At 42.7% G+C, this 27,323-nt stretch overlaps 1 protein-coding gene across 5 annotated transcripts in view; it reads left to right on the top strand.

Moving 5' to 3' along the window:
* The window catches only part of LOC131682356 (uncharacterized), a 103,191-nt gene extending 76,291 nt beyond the window's left edge, over window positions 1-26,900 (top strand). For 3 of the 5 annotated variants that reach the window (XR_009304073.1, XR_009304071.1, XR_009304075.1), the window contains exons 3-6: window positions 2,427-2,660; window positions 24,756-24,821; window positions 24,893-25,135; window positions 25,246-26,900. Coding sequence is in view for 1 of the 5 variants with exons in the window: in XM_058963786.1 (XP_058819769.1) it covers window positions 2,427-2,660; window positions 24,756-24,821; window positions 24,893-25,066 (474 nt within the window). In the remaining 4 variants the exon portion in view is untranslated. The other 2 variants (XR_009304076.1, XM_058963786.1) reach the window with 2 other exon arrangements.
* Window positions 26,901-27,323: the final 423 nt, after the last annotated feature.

Raw genomic sequence — 27,323 nt, 5'->3', positions numbered from 1 at the left:
ATTTGATAAACTGCTGACTCAATAGCCAATAATCAGACCTGACTGTGAGAATTTGCATAACCATAAAACCCGAACGGAATGCGACTCTTTATCAATTTTCTTTCACTTTTACTGCAAAATGCAAACCCTCCAAGCCATCTTGAACTAGCATTGTTCGTGCTAGCGCCACTCGTTTCAAAACAAGTATCGGTAGGTATCTCACAAGCCGATTTTCCACCCAAAACAAAACAACAACAAAAAAAACTATAGCAAGCAACCTGTCCATTTCACTTGGGGTGCTGCGCCATGCTACATTTTTTGTTATTGTTTTTTTTTCTCCTTTCCATGGCGTATGCCTCACTCGTCTGCCACCTAATAGCGCATTAAAAACCAATTACAATGTCTGTGCTGTTGGTTGGTTGGGGTGTCTGAGGGTGGAAAAAAGTGCTGAGCCTCACACTTTTTTTTCCTTTTCCTGATCACAAAAAAAACTAAAATTTCACTTTACTCTAACCGCAAAACACGGAGCATCAACTCTCCGCCGGCCGAGCCCCGTGATCTAGTTTTCACTGGCTGCCACCGTCAGTCATTCAGTCAGTCAGTCAGTGCCTTACGAGTTACGTAATTCGAGAGCTGCTGCGCGCTTTCATTCTGTCAGCGGTCTCAGCGCAACTTTTTTTTTCGGTGTGAGCTTAGAATTGGGTAATTCCTTCGTTCGTTCGTGTGTTTGTTGGTTGAGATCAGCCGGGTTAAGGTGCTGGTGAATCGAAACAATAGGCATAGCAAAAGCAAACTGAGCTGGTTCGCACACAAATCTCCATCCATCAGAGCGTTAGTGTTTACATTCTTGTCGGCTACTGTCACATTTCGTCAGCATCTCTGGCGGTTGCTGATGGTGCAGTTGCTTGGTGGCACGGGAATCACATTTCTTAAACTGTTAACATGCATTTTTGTTTAAAGCAAACAATGATGAATGCGTCCGCTGTAGGCTAGCGGTCGCGCCATTATCCAGGGCAAACGTGTTCGCGCATTTAGCGGTAATGGCAATTATGAGAAAACAATGAAATTAATTCGAGCTACCGCTAGGGGGTAGCATTGATAGGGTGATGTGCCTATTATGGCAGTAGAGCCTATTGTGACCCTATTTCGTATCCCTTGGTTTCGAACCAAGCATATGAGATAATGACAATATCGATTTGGCTAAAACAGGTGTGCAAAAAAAGCTCAAGTTATATTCTTTATTTGTTGTGCACATACGTATTCAGAACTATCCACTAAATCCAACTTTTAATTAAAACAAAATCACCTTATTGAAATATCTGCTGATCCGCCTCACTCGCGTAGTGAACCGAAACAGGACGCAACGGCGCTTAGCAAAATAAACACTTTCGAGCCAGCATTTACCGCCTCATATCTCGTTATTCCGGCACAAATATATTAAATATTGCACTGATACATACCTTTATTTTAGCTGGAGAACCTTTTTACGATTATTTCACTTTAAAAGCACTCGTCAAACACTAGAATAGGCCTAGTGTTATAATAGGATAAAACTAAATACGGGGGTTCCTATTATTGGCATGTTTTGCTGATACACTACCACAATCAAAACCAACTTTTTGCATCCATCATACAGAAAAGAATCACCAGTGCGGCCAAACCAAAACATGAACTTGAAAACAATGTTATGCAATTTCAGGTATAAGTAATCAATTATTTCAAGTTATTCAACTAATTGTTGATTGCAGATATTTTATTTTCATCTGCACATACAATTTGGATCGGGAGGAAGTAATGTGTGATGTGAACTTTATATTCCAGTTGTTAACTTTCGCATGGTTATTTCCTGCATGCGCAGTTCTGGGCGCTCTTCTATTAACAGCTGATGAGTTTCTTTCGTGTGCGTAATGTTTACGTTTGTTTTGATCGGCTGAAAAAAGCAGAATAATTCGTTTTACAAATCACGCGTTAGCGTCCATGATCTGGATACCTAGTTAGAATCGACGCAAATGAAATGAGGCATTGCGTTTCAACTAGATTGTTTTTCGATGAGGTGGAAATCGGCACACACATGATGCGATAATTGGAACGTTCAGGTGGGAATAGATGCACAGAATAGAACATTTATTTTCATTTATGCTGAAAATTGAGACAATTCTGCCAAATAAGCATTATACAGATGTTTAAGAAACAGTGCACTGATACTTTATTCTGAAAAAGGTTATAGGTAATATGGCTTCTTTTTAAGTTGTTCAAAAAATAGTGCGACCCTCTCCATAATGGTGCCAAAATAGGCTCATCACCCTACATAAATGTTTACACGAACGCATCTTCTCGGGTCGGGTTTTGGGGTATGACTCGCGAACGCATTTATTTAATTTGATTGGAAACAGCAATACATACGATTATTGATACTAACAACATGTTTTCGTCTTATTTTTTTGCAGAACTACAAGGAAAAGGATGCCGGCAAGGTGGTGGTATACACGACCAGTATGGGTATCGTACGGGAAACCTACACCAAGTGTGCGAACGTGAAGCAGATTCTGAGGACACTGTTGGTCAAGTTTGAGGAGCGGGACGTCTTTATGAGCAGTGACTACCAGCAGGAGATCAAGGACCGGATGCAGAACGAAGCGATCAATGTGCCGCAGGTGTTCGTTGACGGGCAGCATGTGGGGGTAAGTTTTGGGAAAAGCTTGTATTAGATAATTGGGGGGCCGAGTTGATTCATGAAGACATTTTTCAAGGACGATTTAACAAAGGTAGGGTTGTTGTTCTGAATGAGAATAGATAGTCAGTATTAGACGAGCTCCCAACATACTTGGGGTTAGTTATTTCGCTTCTCATTATCCAAGAGATGTTTCAGATAAATTCGATGATGGAATTTGCTGTCAGAAGTTTCTGGCAAATGAAGATTTTTGCACTGGTACGTGATCAAGGTACATCCAGATAACTTGGAATTGTTCGCTGGATATTTTTAGCGGTCTGATTATTTCAGATGTTACTGAACAGCCGAATGAACTCTTCTGAACAAGGACAGTGACTGCCATTCGTGGAAAGCCAGCAAACGAAGCGAAAAAAGAAACGGCGACAGAAGGTAGAAAAGGAGAAGGATCAGGAGAAGATAGAAAAGCGCAAGCATCCCCGAGAGGGCGATGCACTGATAATCGAAGCGAATGATAAGACTGTATAGGCGGCTCTTTCAGAGAAAGAGAGAGAACCCAAGGCTGAAGGAGTTGAGAGGATATTGAAACAAGGCGCACCCAGAATGGCGAAATGATCTTCGAGCTGTAGAAAGATTCGTCAAAAGCTCGATCTGCCGCGAGCTCCGTACTAAATCTTTGGCATGCAAAGCAAACGTGAGAGCTTGGTCTCTGGAAGCCGTAGTCGAGTGCAAGAGCCTAGACGAGATCACGATCAAAAAAGAACTGATTGGTGCACCGATCGAGCAGTGAAACCTAGGACTACCGATCAGAATGAGGAAACCGTATGGAGGCGGCGGTGATTAGACGGTTGTCAACGATCTGGTGGAGACCCGCAAGATGAAAGTCCGATGGCCGGTGTGCTCGCTAAGTCGCTCCGCAAGTTACCAAACAGATGAAACGATGCTTCAGGTGCTTGGACCTCGGACATGAGGCGAGGAACTGCAAGGGCCCGGGCAGGTCTGCATTGTGTAGAAACGGGCGAACAATGGAGAAAGGGGCATATTGCCAGAGACTATACGAAGCATGATCTGCAAATCGGAGGACCGTATCGACCAGACTACGGCCGGCTTCAAAGGTGAAAGCAGGACAACAATGATGAAAATAACTTAGCTTACTCTTAATCGTTGCGAAATTGCTACTGTTGTGGTAGTCGACAACATAAACGAAGTGCGACGGTGCAATTATTGCAGAGCCTCACGATGACGATAACTTGGTGGCGGATAGCGCAGGGGTTGGCGGCAATCAAAGTGGCAGTTTCCCTGTCCAAGAGGTAATGGATAACACACACGAAGGCTTCATGGTCGTCAAGATCAACGGTGTATTCGTATGTAGCTGTTATATTCCTCCAACGACTCGTAAGTCAGACGAATGCCGGTTTTTATAGAAGGAGACTTAAATGCATGTACCGTGGAGTGGGTAACAGGCAGACCATAAAGCAAGAGGTTACAGCTCATTCCGTGAAAACGGCCGGGAATCCACCATCGACATAAAATTCCGAATGATGAAGAGCTGTCGGAAACAGTAACGAGGGCGCCTTACGTAACAATGCCGACGAAACTGGAGTCGATGAACTGCTGTCGTCCGGCGTACTGGTAGAACGAAAGGCACTGCACCCTCCGTGCTGCCTGTCCAAAAGCCACAGGACGCGTCTAGATAGCTAGAGGCTGCCAGAGAAGAGCGTAAGGGGACATTCCAGGCAGCAAGGGCCGCTTTTAAACATAGGATAGTGCTACAAGGAATTGTGCCGAAAAGTAGACGCTAACCTCTGGGGCAACGCTTACCGTGTCATGTTGGCCTAGGTCAAGGATCCAACGACGCCAGCTGAAATGTGCGTTGACAAACTGAAGACTATCGTGGTCTCATCCCGAAGCAATTGGAAAATTAGTGACAATGGAGTCACCAACGGCGAATTCGAGTTGCCAATCCCGACGATATTCCCAACATGACACTAAAGACGGTGATTCTAGCGTTTCCGGAGATGTTCAAGACAGTGCTACAGGAAAGCCTGGACGCAAGCGAAGTGTGGCTCCCAAAACCAGTGGAACCACCAGAAGATCCAGCGTCATATCGCCCTATACACCTGCTGGATACTCTTTGTAAACTTCTGGGAAGGGCATACTCAACACGCTGGTGAATGGGTTACTTCAACGGTGGATGCAATCCGCACAGTCATCGTGAGCGTAGAGGAAACATCGAATCAGAAAAGAAGAGGTAATCGCTACTGCGCCGTGGTAACGATCGACGTGAAGAACGCTTTCAATAGCGCTAGCTGGGTGACTATCGCCGTAGCGCTGCAAGGAATGCTAGTTACGAAGGAAGTACGTTACATCCTCGGCTCAACGCTGTGGAATAAAATGTACAACGGATAGCCTGCGAGATTCTGGAGGAAGTGGAGATGTTAACGGCAGACAGTACAACGTACAGAACAATGTCGTCAGAAGTCGTGCGCGTCATTGCCGGGATAATCCCCAGGAGGAGGAATACATAGTAATTAACGAGACTGGCCAGAGCGGCAGCAAAATTAGGACAACGCTGAGAAATGAAGGTGGACTCAGCGACTCATCCTGAATATGTTGGCGTGGGTGCATAGGAAGCATTGAGAGGTGAACTTTTTTACGAAGTTTATGTGTGAATGTGCAAGAGACTGCGGAACACGCGGTCTTCGAGTGTCCTAGGTTCGAAGAAGTCTTAAAGGGTATGCCCGGCATGACAGCCGACAATATCGTCAAGAGCTGTTCCAAGATGAACATATCTGGGACGCTGTCAGCAAAGTAGTAGCGCGGCCGGGAATCAACAAATCAGGATCGGAAGAAATTGAGTCTCCGGGGAACTCTCTGTCAGAGTAGACTAGATCTTCCGCCGGGGACCAGTTTAGTAGTACACGACGTAGCACAGGGCTGGGATCGTCGGGGTGCCTTGGTACACTACCGGTTGGCCCGTGGAGGAGACAGAAAAGCTGCAGAAGAAGTAGGGCGGATCGAGGCATAAGCAGGAGAAGTAGCTCAAGTAAACAAACCAGGTGTACTTGAGCGGAGTTTTATAGGGATGGCCTACCGACCACACTCTCTGAGTGATCGCTGTTCCCTTGTTGACCTAGAGTTTCGACACCATCAAATCGAGTCGAACTGACCTGGACGATCTTGAGAAAAAATTGAGACAAGTGTTTGAACAACACTCCGGTTTCTCATCTCACTCAGTTCCGAAGCTAGAAATCGCTCCGCTGCTATAGCAGGGCAAGCAATCAAATGTCGTCGAATGTAATGACATTTTATACAGTATCCCAACGTATATAGATGTTGACAGTATTGAAATATAGCTACATGACCTGGCATCGTGTACTAGTTCCGCTGCTATCAAACAACTCATGTCAAAATAAGGAAGATACTTGTAGGAACTTCTTCCCAGGACTTCACAATGTAGTGAGTGTAGTGAGAATGCATCCGAAAAAATCTATTCTCTGCTACTTGAACCTCTCATGGAGTGATCTGCAAGGTGTTAAATATTCTCAACGATCACTAGTCATGTACCCAGGGCAGATTCCTACATGCCAATATTGTGATCAGCCGCTACACCACGGAAAACCTTGCGCAGAGACGGTTAAGGAAATTCCACCTGATGCGACCAAAGCCAGTATACAGTCGTCGTACGCTAAACCACAACCGGTTGGTAAACCAACGACTGCGGCCCGAGCAGTAATAAATTCGATTTCACGAAGCTTGACTTCAGTGGACACTGACCACCTATTGAACCATTGGTTTCATATACTGTTTTGCATTGGTTGACGGCGTCTGCACCCGGAACAGATATATTCAATGGAGCAATGCCCCCTACATTACCGCGAATGCCAGCGTGACCCGCAATCCAGCACAGCTTGATTGGATGGTTTCGAAGCATGCTCTCAATCTCCTGGATCCACGGGTGCAAGCTTCGTTAGCGCTGTTCTTATTGCGAAAGCCTCGGCGGAGAAGACACTGCGTTGCGGCGGGAGGCCAACCGATTGTTGATACTGTTCTCCAAATACTCCCGCTCCTACCGTGTTATCCTCTTTGGAACTATCGGTATAGACGACAATTGAGCGACTGAAACTATCTGTCAGAATCCCCTGAACAAATGAACGAACAATTTTCGAAGGGTCTCATGCCTTCATGTGCTTCTTTACGTCCCACACGATCTGGGGATTGGGTTCGTACCACTTCCGAGCGGTTAACCGCATGCGAGGACAAATGCTGGTAAGGGGCGCTTCAACCACCTCTGTCAAACATGCACCAAGGGAAGATCAGCATTATGCTTGCTTTTTTCATCATCTTAAGCCACAATGGCTAGGCTTGGGCACGTGACATGTGCTCCGGATGCGAACCTTATCATCCTGTTGTATGCAGGTGCGAGAGTTTGGATGACGGTATCTCCTCCTCTGCTTACGAGCCCCATGCCGTAGAGTAGTCGAGAGGTAACAATTGCTGACCCGATTTGCAGTAGAAACGCACGATGACCACGTGGCTCCGACCATCGTCAGGATACGCAGCCTGGATTCACACGATTTCTTCGTCATTTTACAATGTGCTTCAAAGTTGAGCGATCGGTCGAGAGCAACACCGAGGGTTTTCAGCAGCGTTTGTGTCGGAACGATTACACCATCTACCTTTATCGCTAGCGTAGGTTCATTGCGTGCATTCAGGCTGCAATAGAAAATGCTGGATTTCGTTCGAGATATCGTAAATTTCAACACCTTTCGACCATTTATCGGCGGCTTTCACTGCGGATTGAAGTTTTCGAAGGAGCGATTGGATTTTCTTCCGCCAATACTTGAAGCAGAATGTCGGCAGCGTACAGCAAGATCTGTACGGAATTCGGAACCACGCGAAAGATGGGTTGAATAGCCACGAGAAACAGCGTAACCGAGTGCACTGAGCTCTGTGGCACACCATTTTCCAACGGATGCGCTGGCGACAAATGCCCCTTCACGTTATTTATTATTATTATCAAGTACCTGAAACGTTCTTTCGGCCAGGAAACGTATCTGCCTTTTCCGTAGTGTTCGTAGGATACCATATCTCCAGGTGGTGTCGTATGCCTTAGACAAATCTAGCGAAGCTATTAGGCAGTGCTCGTCACGATTCACCACCACGGAACCGCTTTTTGACCGATTTTTGCCGGTAGTGCGAGGTATCGCAGTGTTTGCTGCTCTAGCCAACCGGTCAGCGAAACAGTCGTTTGATATTTCGAAGCCCGGTCAAATAGCGTTGGCGGTCAATCGCTCGCAGGTTGTCCAATCTGCTTGGTCGTAAATCCATTTCTGTCTTTTCATTGGGATAGTCGACAGTCCGGGAATGGAAACGAGAATTGGGAAGTGGTTACTGCTGTGGGTGTCTGGAAGTGTTCGTTAAACAAATTTCGAAGCCACCGATTCGGAGCAGATCGAGAGGTCAATAGCCGAACTGATGCCGGTAGTTGGATCAATCCGAATGTGCGATCGGTTGTTGAGGATGAGTAATCTTTCTGATAGCGTTTATTCGGCGATGATGTATCCTAGTGTGGTAGATTTCGTGGAACCCCAGCAAATATGGTGCGCGTTAGAGTTGCCTAGTACAAGCACTGGACATGGAAGCTTTTCGAGGAAGCCACCCAGCTGTTCTTGACACTGTTGAGTATTGGGAGGGACTTAGATCGACACCACCGTCATTTGTTGTGGCAGTTGGATCCGATCTGCGATTGCTTGTATACTGGCATCGACGTCGATTTGCTCAAATGGTACACCGGATGGCAAGACGTATGCCGTGTTGCCAGTATCGACAGCAGCAAGGTGTAGTTGTTGCCGATGAAATCTGCTGAAACTACTCGGTTGTCCACTTTAGTTTCCTGAAGCGCTATCAGACTCGGTCCGTACCCGAAAGTCGCTGACGAAGAAGATGTCGATGGCGAAGGTCGAGTTCCGTTGGTACCAGGACGTGGTTGCACTGATTCACCCGGTATATCGGTGCTCTAATGCTTCTGCTGTTGTTGCGGAGTATCTTCGCCAGCGGAAAGCCAGGAGAAGAATTGCGAGGACTGTATATCCGGGAGGTAGGGACAGTCCTCTTCCCCCCAGTCGATCTCTTCGTGATGAAGTGGGGAAGCTACTTTCTTCTCTTTTTCCCCAAACCTGTTACTGCTGGTCACATCTGTAACGGTAGAAGTCGCAACAAAATTCGCTCGGAGATGAATTGCAGTTGGACTGATCTGCGGGACCAGCCGCTGTCGAAACACGATTACTTCCTGAACTACCGACAGCGACCGGCACTGGGGAAAGACTTTGTGAATATCTCGATGAGCCTTCTCCGGAAGATAGCAGGTGGTGATGTTTTTTGGAGAATGCAATTTACGCACTATCCCAGTACACGTGCATTAGTAGATGCCAAGCTACCACACGGGGTGTACTGGAGTGTCGGGCTCTCATGGTGACACCATGGCTAGGTAATACCGACTAAACTCCATTGGGCACCGCTATTGTTCCCCCCAGGAGCTACCTCTCGGTATTACTTTTGGGGGGATGGCTGTACTTGGTGTACTCACTTACTCTCGCTCACGCGTTCATACATCCTGTATGAGACTTACTTGGGTGCTCGCTCTGTCACACCCTGGTTCACTCTTTAACACTCCACGTGAGGCTGACTTTTGTGCTCACCCCTAACATACCGTGTGAGGCTGACTTGGATGCTCACCCTTCATTCCTCTGCACGCCACGAGGTATCAATAGCGAAATCCCAACATACTACGCTACGACGCTCCCATCTTGGCATGAGGCAGTCCACATATACGCCTAGACACTCACTCTTCTGCCTTGGCTTTGGCGTTGCTTTTTGCACCCTCGCCTGGTGACTTCCTAGGTCGCTTCAAGATCAGCGCCGTCTTACGCTTGTCCCTGACCTTCAACTCAGCCGCCGCTTGGAGCGACTTGGCTGCTCCATCGAAGAGAAAAGGGAAGTCCCCTGTCTGGGTTCCTCTGTCGGCCTTCTTTCTTCCTTCTACCCTCTTGACGTATGCCACCTGTTTTTGTCTTGCGACCCGAACAGCTTTGCGGAGCACCAGCAGGCTCTGTTTCAGATCCTTGCTGATGTTTTTTTTTCGCATTTGCGAACTCGATGACGCTATCGAGTTGATCCACAACTTAAGCATCTTGGGTAGTGGCCTGTCCAGCGCGTTGGTAGGGCTATTTCCTACCATCGCTGGGGAATCACTGGTGCTGTCGGATGTAACCCCCGCCGCTCCTCTACCCCCCCCCCCCCCCGACGGGAGACCTCGCCAAACCACCTTTGGCAAAGGGGTTCGGCACCTCCGTTTTTTTGTTTTTATTTTTGTTCACTTCACTCATATTGTTCCCACGAGTTGCGCGACAAAGAAAGGTCCGCCACGTCAGAGCTCCGCAGTAACGCTTACTGTGGGGGTTGCCCAGATACCCCACAGGCTCCGTTAACGATCGAGCATCTTTTTCACCCCCTCGACCACTCATCTCTCGGTATGGGTCGCTTCACGCCTTGGACTTGGGGTTATGACCTTTGCTGCTTTACGTGATGACCGCGGCCTAGATCATCACAACCATCCTCCTTTACCAAGGCTTTGGACCTGTAGCTCTGGTTCTCAATAGTTCCAAGTTCGTAGGTTATTACTGACATGCTACTATTGAGATCCGTCATTCGCTAGCGGAGTTGTCAGGTGGTGATGTGGAAGGGGCGTATCGTCGACGTTGTCAGTCAAACCTGGAAGAACATCAAAACAAGCAGTACCTGCGAGGGGATTGGCAGCTTTGTAACTGACCTGAGGAAGGTCCAGCCCCACAGCGCCAACCGCTGTCCTACAAACTACACTATTGTGCTTACGAACACCGACTGCAGTCGGCACTGGGGATAGACTTTGTTTAGTTGTGCTCGTTTTCTCGTAGATGACGATCGGTTTACTCCAGTTTGTGGGTTTGTAAAATTCGAGAACGCGCGCTGTTTGTACCTTACGGAACGGTGTTTAACGCATCTAATGTTTCACCACCAAGAAAGAGGATCCCAACATGTAGCAGTAAGCTGCGTCAACAAGACCCGATGACAGTTGAAAGTTAATTATATTTTTTACATGTTGTAAAAATCTTAAAAGACCCACGGCTCAGTTATGCTAGCGCCTTGAGCCATGTCAAATAAACAAGAAGAAAACAAAAACATTCCTCGGTCACAGATAGTAATTAACAATTATTCCAATCGCGCAATAGCAATTTCGATTCCCATCGAAACCAAAATGCAGATTATTTTAAAAGGAATTAAGCTAGTCAGATACAAATCAATAATTTCGTTATAATTACCTAAGAATAGTTATGTAAGCTACCTTCAACTAAGATAATTACGCTTGTTTGAATAATTACTTGATTATTCTCTAATTAATTTCGAACTGGTCATACACGATAAAAATCCGAAAGGTAGATTATTTGTAACGCTCATAAAATATTCCACGTTAAACTTGGCCAGGGAAACGTGATCTATATCCAAAAGTTACTATTTCAATAGATGATGAATGATAATTCGCACTTAACGTTTGAAACCCACGCCGCAAAAAATATACATATGAAACCAATGGAATCTACAATGCAATTTTTATCAGTGTGCAATTTCTGTATGAGTATCACGAATTTTGCTCAGCAAATGGTTTTCCTTCACAAAACATCAAACCGTATTTTACTGCAATTTCCGGGCATACTCGCGAAGTGGTTCATGAATAAAACATAACCTAACAAATGGAAATGTACTCCCGTAACCACTTGATACAGGATCATTTCACTTTTCTTTGTCCATTTTGCTGCAACATGAATACCCAAATAGGTGTCAAATTGCTTAATTTTCAAGACCCACAACAATAGCAGAGGAAAAAAAAAACAAAACGACAATTTACCTCAATGAGACACGTTCCTCTTGATCGAGCCCCTAACAGAAAAAAAACAATGCTCTCCTAAATGACAAAAAAAAACGAAACGAAAGCAAAACTTTGAGACACTCCAAGCACCCCAAACAGTACAGAAAGAGACAGTTCTGTCTCTTGCCCCCAAAACGCATGAATATTTCATCGCAGCATGCCCCGTCCGATGTTGTATTATATTGCGCGTTCGTGCCGAGATACATTTTGGGCGATACGGTTAAATAAAACAATGCGAACGCCGCATGTTTACCACGAACCCAAAAACGATTGACATTCGCAAATTGTCCCACAACAATTTGTTTCGTAATAAGTACAGGTGTTTTTTGTTATTTTATTTCTGTTTCATTTGTCCGCGTGCTGTTTAATGTTTGCCTCGAGCCAAAAACGTTTCATAATTGTCATCTAAATTAAAACTGTCGGAACGGACGATTCAATTTGTTTCCAATTTGGTGAGAATTGCTTCGAAGAAGACGCGACAATTTTATTTTTGTTCATCAACGTCAATAATGTCGATGTTGTCCGTGAAATCGCAAAACATGTGATGATAGTTTTGTTACTTCGCACACTGGATCTTCGTGTTTATATATTTATTTTAGTTCAATGTTGAAAAACAAATTTAAATCACAAAGGTAACAGTCAATTCGACGCTTGAGTTACAATCCATTGCGGTAGAAATTAGCGTAATCAGCTTTGTCTTAGCATTATCTGCAATAATTCGTTTCGATTCACTGAATCGTACGCTACCTTGAAATTGACTTGTTATTCATTCGGAGAGGTTTTCCAGTGCATAAAATTTCTATTGGTATTTATCTAAGATTAGATTTTATCTTAATAAAGGAATATAATCTTAATCGTGCGACTGGCTTCAGCTCCCATCAAGCCTAACTGCAGGCGACCCCGTGGTTAATGTCATAAGTCGAACTAATGCATGTGCACCGATAAATCTATTCGCACTGTGCAAAAACAAATAAAAACGGCGACAGCCCAGGCCAACGACACTGAAGCCGCAACCTTGTCGCTTAAGTTATAATTACGGAATCCAACTTCGCGCTGATTTCGTGCCACACGGGGAAGGCAGTCAGGTGTGATACAATATAATGTGTGTCTTTCGTTGCACCATCTAATCTTGCTGACTGACTGCAACTCTGTGTCTCTCTCTCTCTCTCTCTCTCTCTCTCTCTCTCTCTCTCTCTCTCTCTCTCTCTTTTATGATCCATCGCTGGGAACTGCAATCATGCCACAGCCACAGCACAGCGAGTTGGTGTGGGCACGTAATTTGATCTTTGCCGCTAGCCGTCGAACCGAAGTCGAACTAGAGCGTAGATAACGGATTGATGTGCTTCTGCTCTATGTGTTTGTTTTCTAGGGGGATTTGATGCTTTGCGAGAGACTCCGGTGGTGCTATAAGCGGCCCTCGAAAGTGGCACGTAGAGTATGGACGGGTCAGACTGGGTGCTTGCGGGGTAGTTCCTGGTGGTGACTGACGATTGTTCACGAACGAAAAGCAGAATCTCTCTTCCGCGTAGTGTAGAATTTCTTCTTTTTGGCTTTCTTGTATATTTGAATGAATATCCGAATGGTCATTTCCTTGTTGTGATTGCATTTGTAGGAAGTGTAAATGTGAGAAATTTACTCTTTGGTGTCCAGCTTTTCTCTAATGCTGTTTTTGCTTGAAGCGAAACTTAGTCAGGTTCTAACCCGAACTCGGGTCAAAATGTTTGAACTGACAGCGGTCCGTGGGGTTAGAACATGTCTCAGTTTCGGGGTTAAGCAAAAATGCCATAACACATGAGGGTTCCAAAGTAATCTAGTCCTGGAATTGCTGGTGCCAAGAAACTCACAAAATTGGTATTTGTTTTGGTCAGTTGCTCCAGTGAAACCCAATCAAATTATTTGCAAAAAAAATCATTTTTGCATATATAATACTAGTGGTAGTGCTAGAACCAGCTTTTCTAATTTTTGTGAGTCAAACTTGTCGAAATCAGAAGGTATAGCTGTTTTTAAACGTGATTGAGTATTGTTCCTGATACAAAAATAAACTTCCGTAAATTTGAACTAACTCAACGCAAACTCTAATTCTAAGTTAATTCAAGTCGTTTATTATGAGCCGGTTAAATTTTTCTTGCGATTAGACAAATATATAATAGGTACAACTAAATTAATCGATTTTTACGTTGACTGTATTTATTTATTTCCGTGGCTTCCGGGAAGCGGTCTCGTGCGGTACTTTAATCCCACATATTTTAAATTGTTATTTAGGTTGAAGTTTTTTAAATGTTTTCTTTACCTTATCGTCATCAACTCGATTATCGGCGCTGCAACGATAACGTTTTACCTCTAGCTTTAATTTCACTCAGCCGCACTACTAGTTATAACCGTACTTCCAATTGTAAGGATTTACAATAACGTGTTATAACTTTAAGCTTATAATTAATTGATTCTAAAACTGCACAAACACGCGGTGCACTAATCATTTTAATCAACCTCTTCCTTCATCGTGTTTACATTCCTATCCACTATTCGTTTGACAGCTCCCTGCCATCCCGCTTGCATCAGGGGCGGCTGGTCCCGTTAAAGGGTAAATGGGTGACGGAGACGCGTTCGCAGTTTGCGTATCAATGTGTAAAAAGGGGATAATATAATTGGAAACACTTTTTTAAATAAGCATAATTTCTCGCACTGTCATTCTGATCTGGAATTATATTTTCTGTTTATTGGTAATAACATGTTCGTTGAAAACTGCAGCAAGCGTTGAAATTTTTTACGATCGAACGTCAACCACCGGTCACGTGCTTGTGTATAAAGTTTAAAAAGCAAAACAAAATAAACAGGTTGGTAGATTTTATCTTAGCTCCCGATTGAGTGTAACATATCGATCGAAAAATGATCTTACAACACTTACCAGACCGAATCAGAGGTGTTATGAATTGCTTACCAGTTTTAGTAGTATCGTGCCTCTTAGTTGATCTTTTACCTTATCGGGCACAGCCTGTACGCTACATTACAAACCGAGATGGGAGTGTAATCAAAATGTAATCAGTCAGAGAAATATTGCAGTTGCTTTCGCTTTTTTTTTCTTCAATCGACCTAGCGGTCTGTGCGCTAAAACAGTGTTTCTTCTGAGCAATAAATGTACTGGGAGTTTCCTGCTGTATTCACTGCAGATTAAAACAAATGATCCTCGTTGCAATTACCAGCGTGAGGCATTCGATTTTTGAAGTAGAAGTACTTCCAACATTTCAATGCAGTGGCCCCGTTTCATAAATTGTTTCTCAGTTTTTAAATGCTAACTTTTGTTGTATTGATCAAAAATACTAAATTTATGCTCTATCTGATAGGAAATATGAGCATCTGCTTTGCATTCAATTCCGCAAAATGTACAAGGTACAACTACTACAAATGTACAACGAAAATAATAGGTTTTGTGAAAGCAGAAATTATTTGTCCGTAATGTGACAAGAAGAAAATATGATCCTCATCGCCCCACCCCTGGGTTGATTCCTAGTTTCATCAGGATTGTCTGTTCCAAATGTGAACCAAAATGGACAGCTATCGGTCCAATGTGCTTGAAATTTGAAAAGGATTTTTCGACAATTTACACGAAGAAGTTCGCATTTTCACCGCTAGGAGGCACTGTATGCATCGGATTATCACTACAAGTTCAAATAAGAAAGATAATTTTATTTCTGCAACTTCGTCGATAACTGCGAATTGGTCAAGCTTTGATAAGAGAACGAAATTATGTCTGCGTCAGTTTTGCATTGGATCAAACAGCATAGGTGGTGAAATAGTAGTCGATTCCCACGAACTTTATTTTAAAAAAATAATGATTGGATTCAGTAGAATTATGGAATTGGAAGAATTTTTGTGCATGAGTCACGCTTTAGTTAGAAAATTTTTGTTTCACATTTCACCACTTAGAGGGCGCCAACACTAACTTTTCAATGGCGAGAGATAGAAACTAGGAGTCTTTTACAAAGTTGTAGAGCAGACATTTTTTAGTAATTTATTTGAACATGTCTATATTCAATTTCTCCTTTTAAAAAGTTAGTGATGGCGGTTTCTATTGAACATGAAATATGGAATTAGTATGTTTTAGCCAAAACATGACTCATACATGTATCTACTATACTATGGGGTCAAATAGGTATGGAGGTACAATCTTTGCTATGTTATTGCAGAGATCGCTCATATTGTGTGATACACGGTTGACGACTGTCGTTTCGGCTGTTACCGTGGATCAGCTGTATTAGTTTCGGCGTCATTTATGTTTTTGCGTGTTGTTCTGCGTAAACGCATTGTCTTTCGTTCTCTGTACAGTACATTTAGTCATTGTAAAAATGTAAAGTGAGTTTTTTCTTACGTAAAAAATAATGCTGAACACGAGTTTTGTGTTGGTTTTTCGATATCTTTGTTTTTGAAAAGAATACGGGCATCTACATGAAACATACGCTTGGGGGCACGATAGGTTAGCCGCTTGGTGCACTATAGGTCATTATTGATCGTCTCACAGCTAATCAACCACGTGAACCGAAATGAACAACTTCAATTTCACACTCTGGCGACGACGAGGATACCGAAGAAGCCATTTGCACATACAAAGCCAGACGCAGCTCCCGAAAAAACATGCTTTTTCAACATTTCCTCTCGTGGTTACACATCATTTGCCACTTCTCATTTTCTTACCCGAATGACGTCAGTTTAATTTTGAAATAATCTGCAGTATTAATACTCTTTGAATAAAAGTTGATCCGGTGATTTTCTAGGCGTGTATATTGTTTAATTTAACCTCGAATATAGTGACCTATCGTACCCCCAGCTTTTAAAAACATAGGTGAAAGGTACCTTAGTCTTATTGGATTTAGCTTGAAAAATATTTAGTCTGGCATAAAACTATTATTGCCAAAACGTTGCCAGATGTATAACTTTCCCAACGGGTGCTTGTTTGTCAACATCAGTGCAAAAATGTCATTGCACGAGCTCGCCAAAGAAATCTGTCCCAGTCAAAAAGGGCAAGTTGCTGGCTAACGGGGGGCTATTTTTCAACTCGGATACGCTAATTGCCCTACAATTTGCCAGCAAATTCCTGGCAATTTGGGGGCTATTTCAAATGCAACTTTTGGGCGATTTGCCGCCGTCATTATTTTGCCGCTCTACCCGCCCTTAAATTGCCCCCAAATTGTCCAGAGAACGCGCCATTTAATCGCCCTTCATTGCCTAATATTAAAATCACAAATAATACTTATTTTCGGATTTATTATCTACCCACATAAACATATCAGTACACTAGGTAATCACCACCAAACTACAGGAAGAATCAATGTTCAAATTGGTATTGCACATCAAAACTTACCACAATCTGACTTTTATTAAGAGTTTAGGTCAGAGATCTTGTTCCACTATACTTACACACGATTCCATAATTTCTCACATTCATTGGCTAAATGAAGTGCACTAGACAAACAAACTACAAGCGAGAACAGGCCAATTGTTTTTTAAAAAAAAACTATTTTAAGCTTAAGCCAAACATGAACCGCCATGTTTGAAAAACGCAAAAACAACGAAGTCCTTTTCAGCCGCCAGAAAATGTGTGTAAGTGTTGAAATCGCCTTTAAATCGCATTCGCAAATTGCATTTGCTCCTAGGGGCAATTAGCACAGGCGAGTTGAGTTAAACGTCAAACTTTTTAAATCGCCTGACCATGTTCGTCCGCATTTTTTTGACAGGGGGCATGTTCGTCCGCATTTTTTTGATCGGGTAATACTACGCATAGCGATGAGAGCTATGCGGCAGTGCGTTTTGTTTGTTTTGGTGGAGTGCAGAAGGCGGCCATCGTGAAAGAGTAGACGGACCACAGCCACGAACAGACGTCCAAAAATTTGTTTCTTTTTTCGGGACAGTTTCCCGCTACAGTAACAGAAGTTCAGTGCGAGCGTGCGACGGCAAATTAAATCCGTCAAAAGTGTCGGTGTGTGGTCCGGGCATTCGTGATAAGTCAAGGATCCACCCGGTTAAATAAAAAGGACACCAGTACCGTTCTCACTGTGGAGGACCAGTTAAACAAGCCTAGCTCTCCTCCACAGTTAATCGACAAGGAGAACGAAGCAGGGCGGACAAAGGTTCTCCCTGAGGTAGGTTACTGCGGTGCCTAACTGGGCCAATCACGGGGAGTGAGTGAACCTGGCGATTACTCGCCCCGTCGCCAGGGAGGTCCAGCAAAAGAGCAAAGCTCACTTCCCTAGCTAATTATCAAGGATCGCTGCCGGAACAGCCATCTAAAATCGGAAGAACTTGGCCGTTGTGTTCCCGGCCGGTCGGACGCTGCAGAGACCATCCGACATTCCGCCAGCGACAGCAGAGCATCCAGCATCAGCAGCAAAGGAAAATCGGAGAATAAAAGTTGGTAAATTTAAATTATTTATTTGTTTTTGTTTTCTCTTTTTGTTTATATACGACAATCCGAAATTCCAGTAGGAGCACCTTGGCCGCCCTGAAAAGAAGGGTTTGCCGGTCAATCAGAACCTGAGTAGTGGGCAAACCGCTACTTACACAACAAATAAATAAAACACAAATTCTTCGCACGAAACTCATCATTGCGTACTAAAATTATTTTCCTTGGCGGTCATTCGCGTCTTTTCAGGTTAGAGAAATCTCATTAAAAAAAGTTTCTAACCGTGCGGGGTTGGGGATTGAACCCAGTTGAGCTGCGTGCGTACAAGGCAATCGATTTACCAACTACGCTATGCTCGCCCCCGATTGGCATGTTCCTGCAATTTATCATAGTAGGCTATAGAAGATATAACTTTAAGACACATGCCTGTCTTCGAGAAAGTTGTAGAGGAAAGCGATTCAAAAAAATATTGCTGAGGACATTTTTCTCTGTCTCTTATAGTTATCGATTTATAGGACGTTTTCTATGGCTATGGAGCCATAGAATTTTTACGTCTTTTTGTTTTTGATTTTCGTGTTTACAATGTCCAGAAAGATTGATTATTTATAACAAAACGTTAACGTTACCGAAGAAACCAAATCGCTATTACAGGTTTAAAAACATTCATTTTGATCTGTTTTTAAACTCGTATAATTTTATGATGGACAAAAACTAAAGGGTGTTTTTAAACGTTTTTTTCAAGTGAGATTTTCTGACAACCGAGTAGACATACGATCCCAATTCTTTTTTAATTATTTCAGTTTTCTTCGCAATCTCATCATGCAAAAATATACGAATGAACAAAGTTTGGAATTTTCAATCAAAAATGACCGTTCGGTCGAGCAATCTTTCCGCAAATTTTTAACGCCGCTGAATCGATTGTTTACCATTTATCTGTTTCAATCATTGATATTCCAATCGAGCACGAGACCTGTAAATGGCCTTCGTTCGAGAAGGATTCGAAGCGAGTATACAGCAGAAAACTGATGAGGTAGAGGTCAACATTGAGTGCGTTATTCACAAAATTTCTTCGGTCGTTCTTGAAAAAATGGCCAAGATCAGACCGATGAAATAGATTTTGCAAAACGTGGTCGCGGTTGATATTTGACTAAAATGATTTTAAAATATTAAATTGCAATCCATACGCTAACAAAATAAACAATAACCAATTGTTGTAAACGAATGTCTGTGTTATATTTAATTTTGAAAACAATATTATAGCAAAACACCCTTTATAATTATTCCATGCATTATATTAAAACCGCTTGTTTATCAGCAAACAGAATTTCTTCTCTCTCGAGACATTGAAAGTAAGAAGTCGTTTAGGTGTGTTCACAAGTAGCCATGATCAAGGGCCAGATTTTGAAGAGATGATGTTGAAACGCAAACCCATCGACTTATAGGTGCTACTGGTTAGACAGTAGATTATGCTGAAGTTTTTGTATTTGCTTTATTTTTGTCTTAGGTACACCCGCGGGTTTCCATAGCGTGCTGATTGTTTACAGTACTAGCACGTGAAAGTCTGATTGTCATAAGTACACAGTGTGGTCTGAGATTTTTGGTGAAAAAAGTATCACTCCTAAATTTTTTTTGTGATACAGAGAGTGTTAGCCTATTTAGTTAATTTGTATATAAAATATGCAACATTTGAGAAATATTTTTCCTGAATTTTGACTGCAAAATATTTAAAACTGGACGATTGACTGTGAATCTTCAGGAGGCAACTCGAAAAAATGCGACTCAACTCAAAATCTCCTGGACCAATCGGTTTAAAATTTGGCACAGTTCTTCGTTGCACCATTGCCCAGGTAGCAACAGAGGTTTTTTTTCCAAAATTTCCAGTATTTTTGTTTTTACAACAACATGGTTCTTGGATTCAAAGTACTACCAAAAATTCAAAGATCGAATAAAAAGTTAAAGCTCCTGTAGTTATCTGGGAAATTATGTGAAGAAGAGCTACTGGTAGATTTTGAGTAAGCATAAGCACCGCACAACAAGCTTTCGACGAGGCTCCTCCGGAGATTCACTGTAGCTCAGTAAATTTCAGTATTGTTATAAATTGTTATGAAAATTTAAGAAAATATTGTTCGATTGTGGCATTATTATGAAAAATTTGAATGAATATACTAACAATCTGCATCGATTTAAAAAAATGTGCCTTTTTACCGAATTAACCTTGTTCTCTCGTCCTCTTGACATTAATCGATTAAAATATAAAAATATGAAAAATATGCAGATACTCTTTATACATTCAAAACGTAGTTCTTAGCGTGTTTCGGTGCGGTAGCGTGCATCAGTTTTAAAGTTCGAAACAAAACAGCTCGTAGTAGTAAAGCAAAACCCTCTGCTTTGAATGTGATTGTTTCAATTTCACTTTTAAAGTTTTACATTAAACATCATGAATATACCCTAAGAAATTTGGCATAAAATACTAATATTTAAAACCTGTCATAACAATAAAAACCAATTGGAGCATTATCTTGGTCAGATACCTTAGCTTTTGGATTGACTATCAAGAATCGATATAGATCAGCTTCGCAACTGTTTGAAACAAACTGAAACTGTTCTAACATTACTCAATCTTATCGTCTACCAAAATCTCCAACTAAGTCTTTCAGTAGGTGCAAATTAAGTTCAGTCCGCCCGTGCTTTAGAAATACCATCGAAGATCGTTCTCAGCACCCTTCTTTCGAAGACTTCGAGTGCTTGCAGATCCTCCTCGAGTATTGTCCACGTTTCGTGCCCGTAGAGAACTACCGGTCTAATCAGTGTGTTGTACATGGCGCATTTCGTGCGGTGGTGCAGCTTCCTGGATCTCAAAGTTTTGTAGAGCCCATAGTGAGCACGACTTCCAGAGAAATACGACTTCTGATCTCCCGGCTGGTGTTATTATCCGCAGTCACCAATGAGCCTAGATAGATGAACTCGTCAACCACCTCGAACTCGTCGCCGTCGATCGTAATACCCAAGCGTTCCCTATCGCGATCGGTTCCGCCAGCCAGCATGTACTTCGTCTTAGATACATTTATCTTCAGTCCTACTCGTGCTGCTTCGCGCTTCAGTTGGGTATACAGATCTGCTGCCGTCTCCTTGTTTCTACCGATTATGTCCACGTCGTCAGCGAAGCACACGAACTGTCCGGACCTCGTGAAAATCGTGCCCCGCATGTTGAACCCCGCTCTTCGCATTACACCTTCCAGCGCTATATTGAACAGCAGGCAGGACAACCCATCGCCTTGTCACTGACATAATCGTCCTCGTCGAATGCCCGATTGTCGGCCTGCGCACCATTCAGATGTTCAGATGTTGTAGTACTGCCTCCACCTTTCGACCACCTCACGTTCGTCCGTCAAGATGCCACCTTCCTTGTCGCTACTCATTTCGGGATACAGCAGCTCCATTTCCTCTCTCTTAGACTCTTCCAGGCGGCGCTTTTTGTCCTGAAAAAGACGAGTCTGCTGTTTTCGCTTCCGTCGATATGACTCCACGTTTTGACGAGTGGCTTGAAGCAACATCGCGTGCTGCATTATTCTCGTCCAATATCTCTTGGCACTCGCCATCAAACCAATCGTTCCGTCGACTCCTCTGTACGTATCCCAGGACGCTCTCCGCAGTGCTGCTTATGGCTGCTTTAGTCCTGGTCCAGCAGTCCTCAAGGGGAGCATCGATGAGCCCTCCTCCGGTGGCAGCGCTGCTTCAAGATGCTGCGCGTACATTGTCGCAACGTTGGTTTCCCTCAGTCGGTCAAGGTTATACCGCGGCGGGCGCCGGTATCTTACGCTGTTCACTACGGATAGTTTTGGACGCAGTTTAACCATCACCAGATAGTGGTCCGAGTCGATGTTAGCGCCCCGATAGGTCCTTACGTCGATAATGTCCGAGAAGTGCCGTCCATCAATCAGAACATGATCAATTTGCGTCGCTCTTTGTTGTGATGATCTCCAGGTGTATCGGTGCAGGAGGCCGTACTGGAAGACCGGTCTGTATTCCATCTCCTGGCCAACCTGAGCGTTAAGGTCGCCGATGACGATCTTGACATCATATCTTGGGCAGCGATCGTATTCACGCTCCAGCTGCGCGTAGAATTCGTCCTTGTCGTCATCGCTACTTCCGAGGTGGGGACTATGCACGTTAATTATGCTGATGTTGAAGAACCGGCCCTTGATCTTCAACCTGCACATTCTGTCGCTGACCGGCCACCATCCGATCACACGCTTTTGCATCTCCCCCACCACCATAAAAGCTGTTCCCAGCTCGTGTGTATTGCCGCAGCTCTGGTAGATGGTTTGGTTCCCGCGAAAGACCCGCACCGTAGACCCCTTCCAAAACACCTGCAGCGTCACAATGTCGAACTTGCGGTCTTTCACTATATCCCGATAAAGTTAAGCAACCTGCAGTTCCATGTCCCAAGTTTCCAGTCTCTTGTCCGTTTCCGTTGCGTACGTCTGTGCCAATTTTGTCCATCCGAAATTTCTTGTTGAACTTCCTGTGCATGCTATTTTTATGGGCGGCTAGCTAACCTTGCAGTAACGCTGAAGGATCACGGGAGGAGAGAGATTGGGCTAAGCGCTTATTTAAAAACGGCGCTGGCTCGCCTTGTCAGAGCTGCTTTAGGGCATGTGGTATTTAGGCCTAGAACGTGTAGGGCCCACTACCTCGTCCTACCACACCCGCAGTCAGCCCCAGCTACTGGTTCGGGTCGCGAATCACAACAAGTTGCTATCGCGACTAAGCATTATTAAACCGAGTAAAACTTGCACCGGTTTCCTTGCTGTGTGCAAAGTTTATCGTGTGCTCTTCACCCTGTTCGATCTGAAACTTTGCATATTCACGAACAATGCTGGACGATATAGTCATGATGTTGCTCGTTTTGAATAAAAGCAACAACCAATTTAAACGGGCTCGCAGCATCTCTAATTATAACTTTTCGTTTCTGATTGAGCCACTTAGGTGCTTCCTATTGGCGGCTCTGTCTGAAAAATCTACTTGACAAATGGCAATTTTTCCTTTTTCGTAACCTTTTCAATTTTAACGATTTTCAATAGACTACTTTTATTGCACAGATATTAAATTATTACCAATATTAAAGTGAGGCGTTTCCGAATCAGTTGGTGGATAAATGATAAAAACCCATCTAGTAATAGCGGAAAAATAAGCATGCAAACCTTACATAGGAGATATTTCAGAATGACACTTAGCCCCAGATAGTGGAGTAAAAAACAACAATCGCAAGTGGCCTGATGGCTTTCTGATGGAGAGACGTGTTGGTGTCTACTGTCGTGAAATGGAATTGGAAAACAATCTCTTTTGCTGGGTGGATACTGCACAGTATACCAAGCAAAAATTTTCTTACATACATGGACTGTATCTATCATTTCCTAAAAACAATAAATATTCAAATATAATTATCCCCGCTTTATTGCTAATTGTTTATTCCTTGCTACTCATAGACCTATTAGAGTTGGATCGTGCGTTCCCTTTCCCGTCCGAAAACCAATCTGGGTATCTGATAACAAGCCCTTCGCCTCAATCCAATTGTCGAGACGTCGTAGGGTAATTTTTTCCAACAATTTCCGGATGCAGGATAGCATTGCAATCGGTCGATACGAGTTGTGGTCGGTGTTTGGTTTACTGGTTTTGGAATGCGAAAACTCTCACTTGTCTCCTGTCAAGCAAGATAATGCTCAAGAAACTTGTTGAATAAATTCAAAAAGAGTCTTTTGGCAGGCAACTTCTGCATCAATTTGAATTTATTTCCTTTTAGATCCGGAACCTTAATGTTGCATGAGGGGAGTGCAATTGAAAATGTCAAGCAAGTTGTTTAGTTTTATACGCATCAGAGCACTCTTTGTCCCACTAAGGATTAGGAGGTCCTCTATTTATTGCAGCCTCGATAATCAAACCCGCTAGGAATTCATATTTCGTCGAAGCAAGAGAAATGGAAATTATTGCTTCGTATTTTTTCCGATCCATATTTCATGTCAAGTCATAAAGAATATGAATTCGTGACGCCTATGCCTCTTTTTCTACAAATAAAAAGGGGGATATGATCGCTATAGTGAGGATCAGGTACAACCTATCGCGTGCAACCTAACCGAAGGGATGTGGTACATAGAGATGGATCTAATGCACTTGAACGTGATCTGAAGATGTGTGTGAATTCGTCGATTGTATATCGAAGAGCATCAAATTGTCATTAATGAATCGAGGAATCGTGTATTTCTGTTGTCGTTTGTATGGCACCTCTAATAGCACAGATGACCAAGCGTAAAGCATAATCAAGATGAAGCGAGACGACAAGTACATGTCGAATGACAATGCCACCTCGCTTATCGTATGGCACCACTGCCAATCCATTGTTCTCATTGTCCTCGTAACCAACGCATCTATGCAACAATATAGCGCTTGGCACAAACCCTCTTCCGGCCTGTTTACGACCAACTTAGACTTTGTTGTTATAATTTAGTAGCAAACACAACCTTTCAAGGGGAACGCTAAGACTTGAATGATAAGAAAACTATTTGGACAAAAGATCCTGCCTGAACTTCATTTGAGCGCTGCGACTATTAGCGGAATCTGCAAAGCTTTTTAGAAAAAATCGTGTCTAGTGATTTCGAAAACATTCCGAATGTTATATGAATGTCAAATATCATCGAAAGATTTTTAATTGAATCGCCCAATAATTCTCTTCCATTCTCTCTACCTTCCAGGACGCCGATTGCATCGAACGACTCAACGAAACCGGCGAGCTGCGAAAAATGCTAAAACCATACAAAGTATCAATCGCACAATCCGACCTGATCAGATTTATATTATTTTACCTTCTCCTACCTGCTTTCTTTTCCAGTGCCTCGAATCATCCTTCACGTGCAAAACCTGCGGTGGCTATCGGCTCCTACCGTGTCCGTCCTGCGGTGGTTCGAAAAAGTCAATCCACCGCAATCACTTCACGGCTGAATTCATCGCACTCAAGTGCATGAACTGCGACGAAGTAGGCCTGGTCAAGTGTTACAGCTGTTGATTGTTTGGACAAAAACTAGTACGCGTATGATGCTGCTTGTGTGAGTGGGGATGTGCGACCAAACGATGGGTAATGATTGTCGTCACTAGGTGCACAGTGAAAAAAAAGTTGCAGTTTGAGATCTTGCCGGCGTAAGCGAGCTATTTAATTGGTTTACTTTCTCTTTTTTCGAATTCTAGGTATCGCTTGGATAATGGGATCGTATTGATTGCGGAAGCTTGATCTGGTGCGTGTGAAATGATGACAATACCACATTCGGTATTCCGTCTTGGAGTTAATTTAGGCGATAGCTCATCACATAGTTTTGACACTTGAGAGTGGTGTGTTTTGCTGGGTTGAATTTTAACATCAGTATTTAATTGCTGCATTTTAAAATAAGGTTTTCGGCTACCAGATTGGTCATATTCTAATCTTCGAAAAATTTCGAAATCGTTTACCGAAAGATTCCCACTGAAACAAAACCGAATTCAGGCCTCGCCCTTCTTAGTGAGGTTGGAATCCGCTAAACTGACTGGGGTTCAATTTGTACTAGCGCAATCCGAGTTAAACCAGTCGGAATGTGATTTGCAATTGGGTTATTAACCCAAACTAGGCCCTTTTCTTTTTGCTGGTTTAACTGTGAAAGATGCTAACCCATGTGACTAAAACGATTGTCAAGTAAAACCGATAGTGGCAACATGGAAGTATTAACATTTTCGTAAAAAATCAATTAAAAATCGTTCTAAATTTTTTAGATTTTAGTCAGTTTTGTTCTATCGATTAATGTAATAACAAAGCTTTCTTCATTTAATTATGCAAATGAAATTTCGGATGGATTGAGTTGAAATCTGTTTCAACTTTACACCAACAGGTGGTATTAATGTGCAATATGTCATTGTAGAATTAAGAGACTAGATCAACCATCTCAAATTCCCAAACTGAATGCTGAAGCTTACAACGCGACAAAACACACCGAAACGAGTTATCAATTCAATGTGACAAATTGTACGTACTACATTGCAATATTAGTTTGATAAGCCGCAGTAGTTGTGATAACCGTACTTCGATAGTTTATTGTAAGCGACGATGAGAACAGCTATGCACCAAGCGTATATTTTTTCATTTGCTATTTGCTCAAACAGTATCACGATTGCTTCAACTTGCTGTAGTTAAGTTTAAAAAAAATAGTTGTTTTGTTATTCCTTTTAATTAATTGTCAATTCCTCCACAATATGTTATCGTTACTTTTAGCAACAATCTGTCATTTTTCGTATAGGAAAACACGTCTTATTTATATATACTAACCTAGTAATCCCTCAACGAGTAGCCCAACTCTACGTAAGCTTAGTAACCCTTAAATGTAGTTTGCTGCGAAACTGGCTCAAGACTTTTATGTTTAATTTTGCGACCGAACGCGAAACAAACAATACTAGAAAGAAATCAAAGTTCAACGACTGCAGCTGAATCGTACGCGAAAGCGGAAACAAAAGTTTTAGGCATTTTTTGTAGTACAGTAATTGACGCTAGTTGTAAGATGTAAATAAAGTCTAAGAAGATGAAATACAAAAGCATATCTATTTCCATTACCATTAAAGCGAAGCAGAAAATTTGAAGAAGCAGTAAATCATTTTAACCTAATAATAGATGCGTTATGAAGTTATATAGTTAAAACAGTCAAAGTTGCATGATTGCAGAATACATTCCAATTTTGAGGTTAGGTAGTGCATTTCGAAGATTCCACCGAACTTCGGTAACGGTAGAAGCGGTAGTTCGTCAGAAATGTTGCGGTTTGTTGTGAATTGTACGCTTGCCTGGTGGGATATTTTGTAGCAAAAAGAACATAGCTGAAATATTACAAGACTTTGTGATTAGAAAAAAAAAAACCCGGTGGATTATTTTCAGTAGAACCAAAAGAAAGCTTATTATTTAAAATAGTTAACCAATTTGCATATTTGAAATGAAAAGCTTCGCATTTTTTTTTAACGAAAGGCAAATCATTGTTTCAAGTGCACTATAGGGGAAGATGGGGTAAAACGCACCCCCGGGGCAAAATGCACCCCTTGCTTATATCGAAAACAGCTGAAAATTTCTAGAAAACGGTAACACCAGTCGGAAGTCAGCCATAGTAAACATACTTTGTCAAAGTTTGATAACCGTACATCAATAGCAGCTCGAGAAATAAATAAAAAACTATAACGTGCTCTTCTCATGTAATTTTTATGGCTCGTACAACAAGGATTTTCAGCTCTTATAAATACTGTTTTACTATTATATTTGA

Source organism: Topomyia yanbarensis, chromosome 1 (assembly GCF_030247195.1).
Source record: "Topomyia yanbarensis strain Yona2022 chromosome 1, ASM3024719v1, whole genome shotgun sequence".
NCBI lineage: Eukaryota > Metazoa > Arthropoda > Insecta > Diptera > Culicidae > Topomyia > Topomyia yanbarensis.
This window is presented reverse-complemented; position numbering and strand designations above follow the sequence as displayed.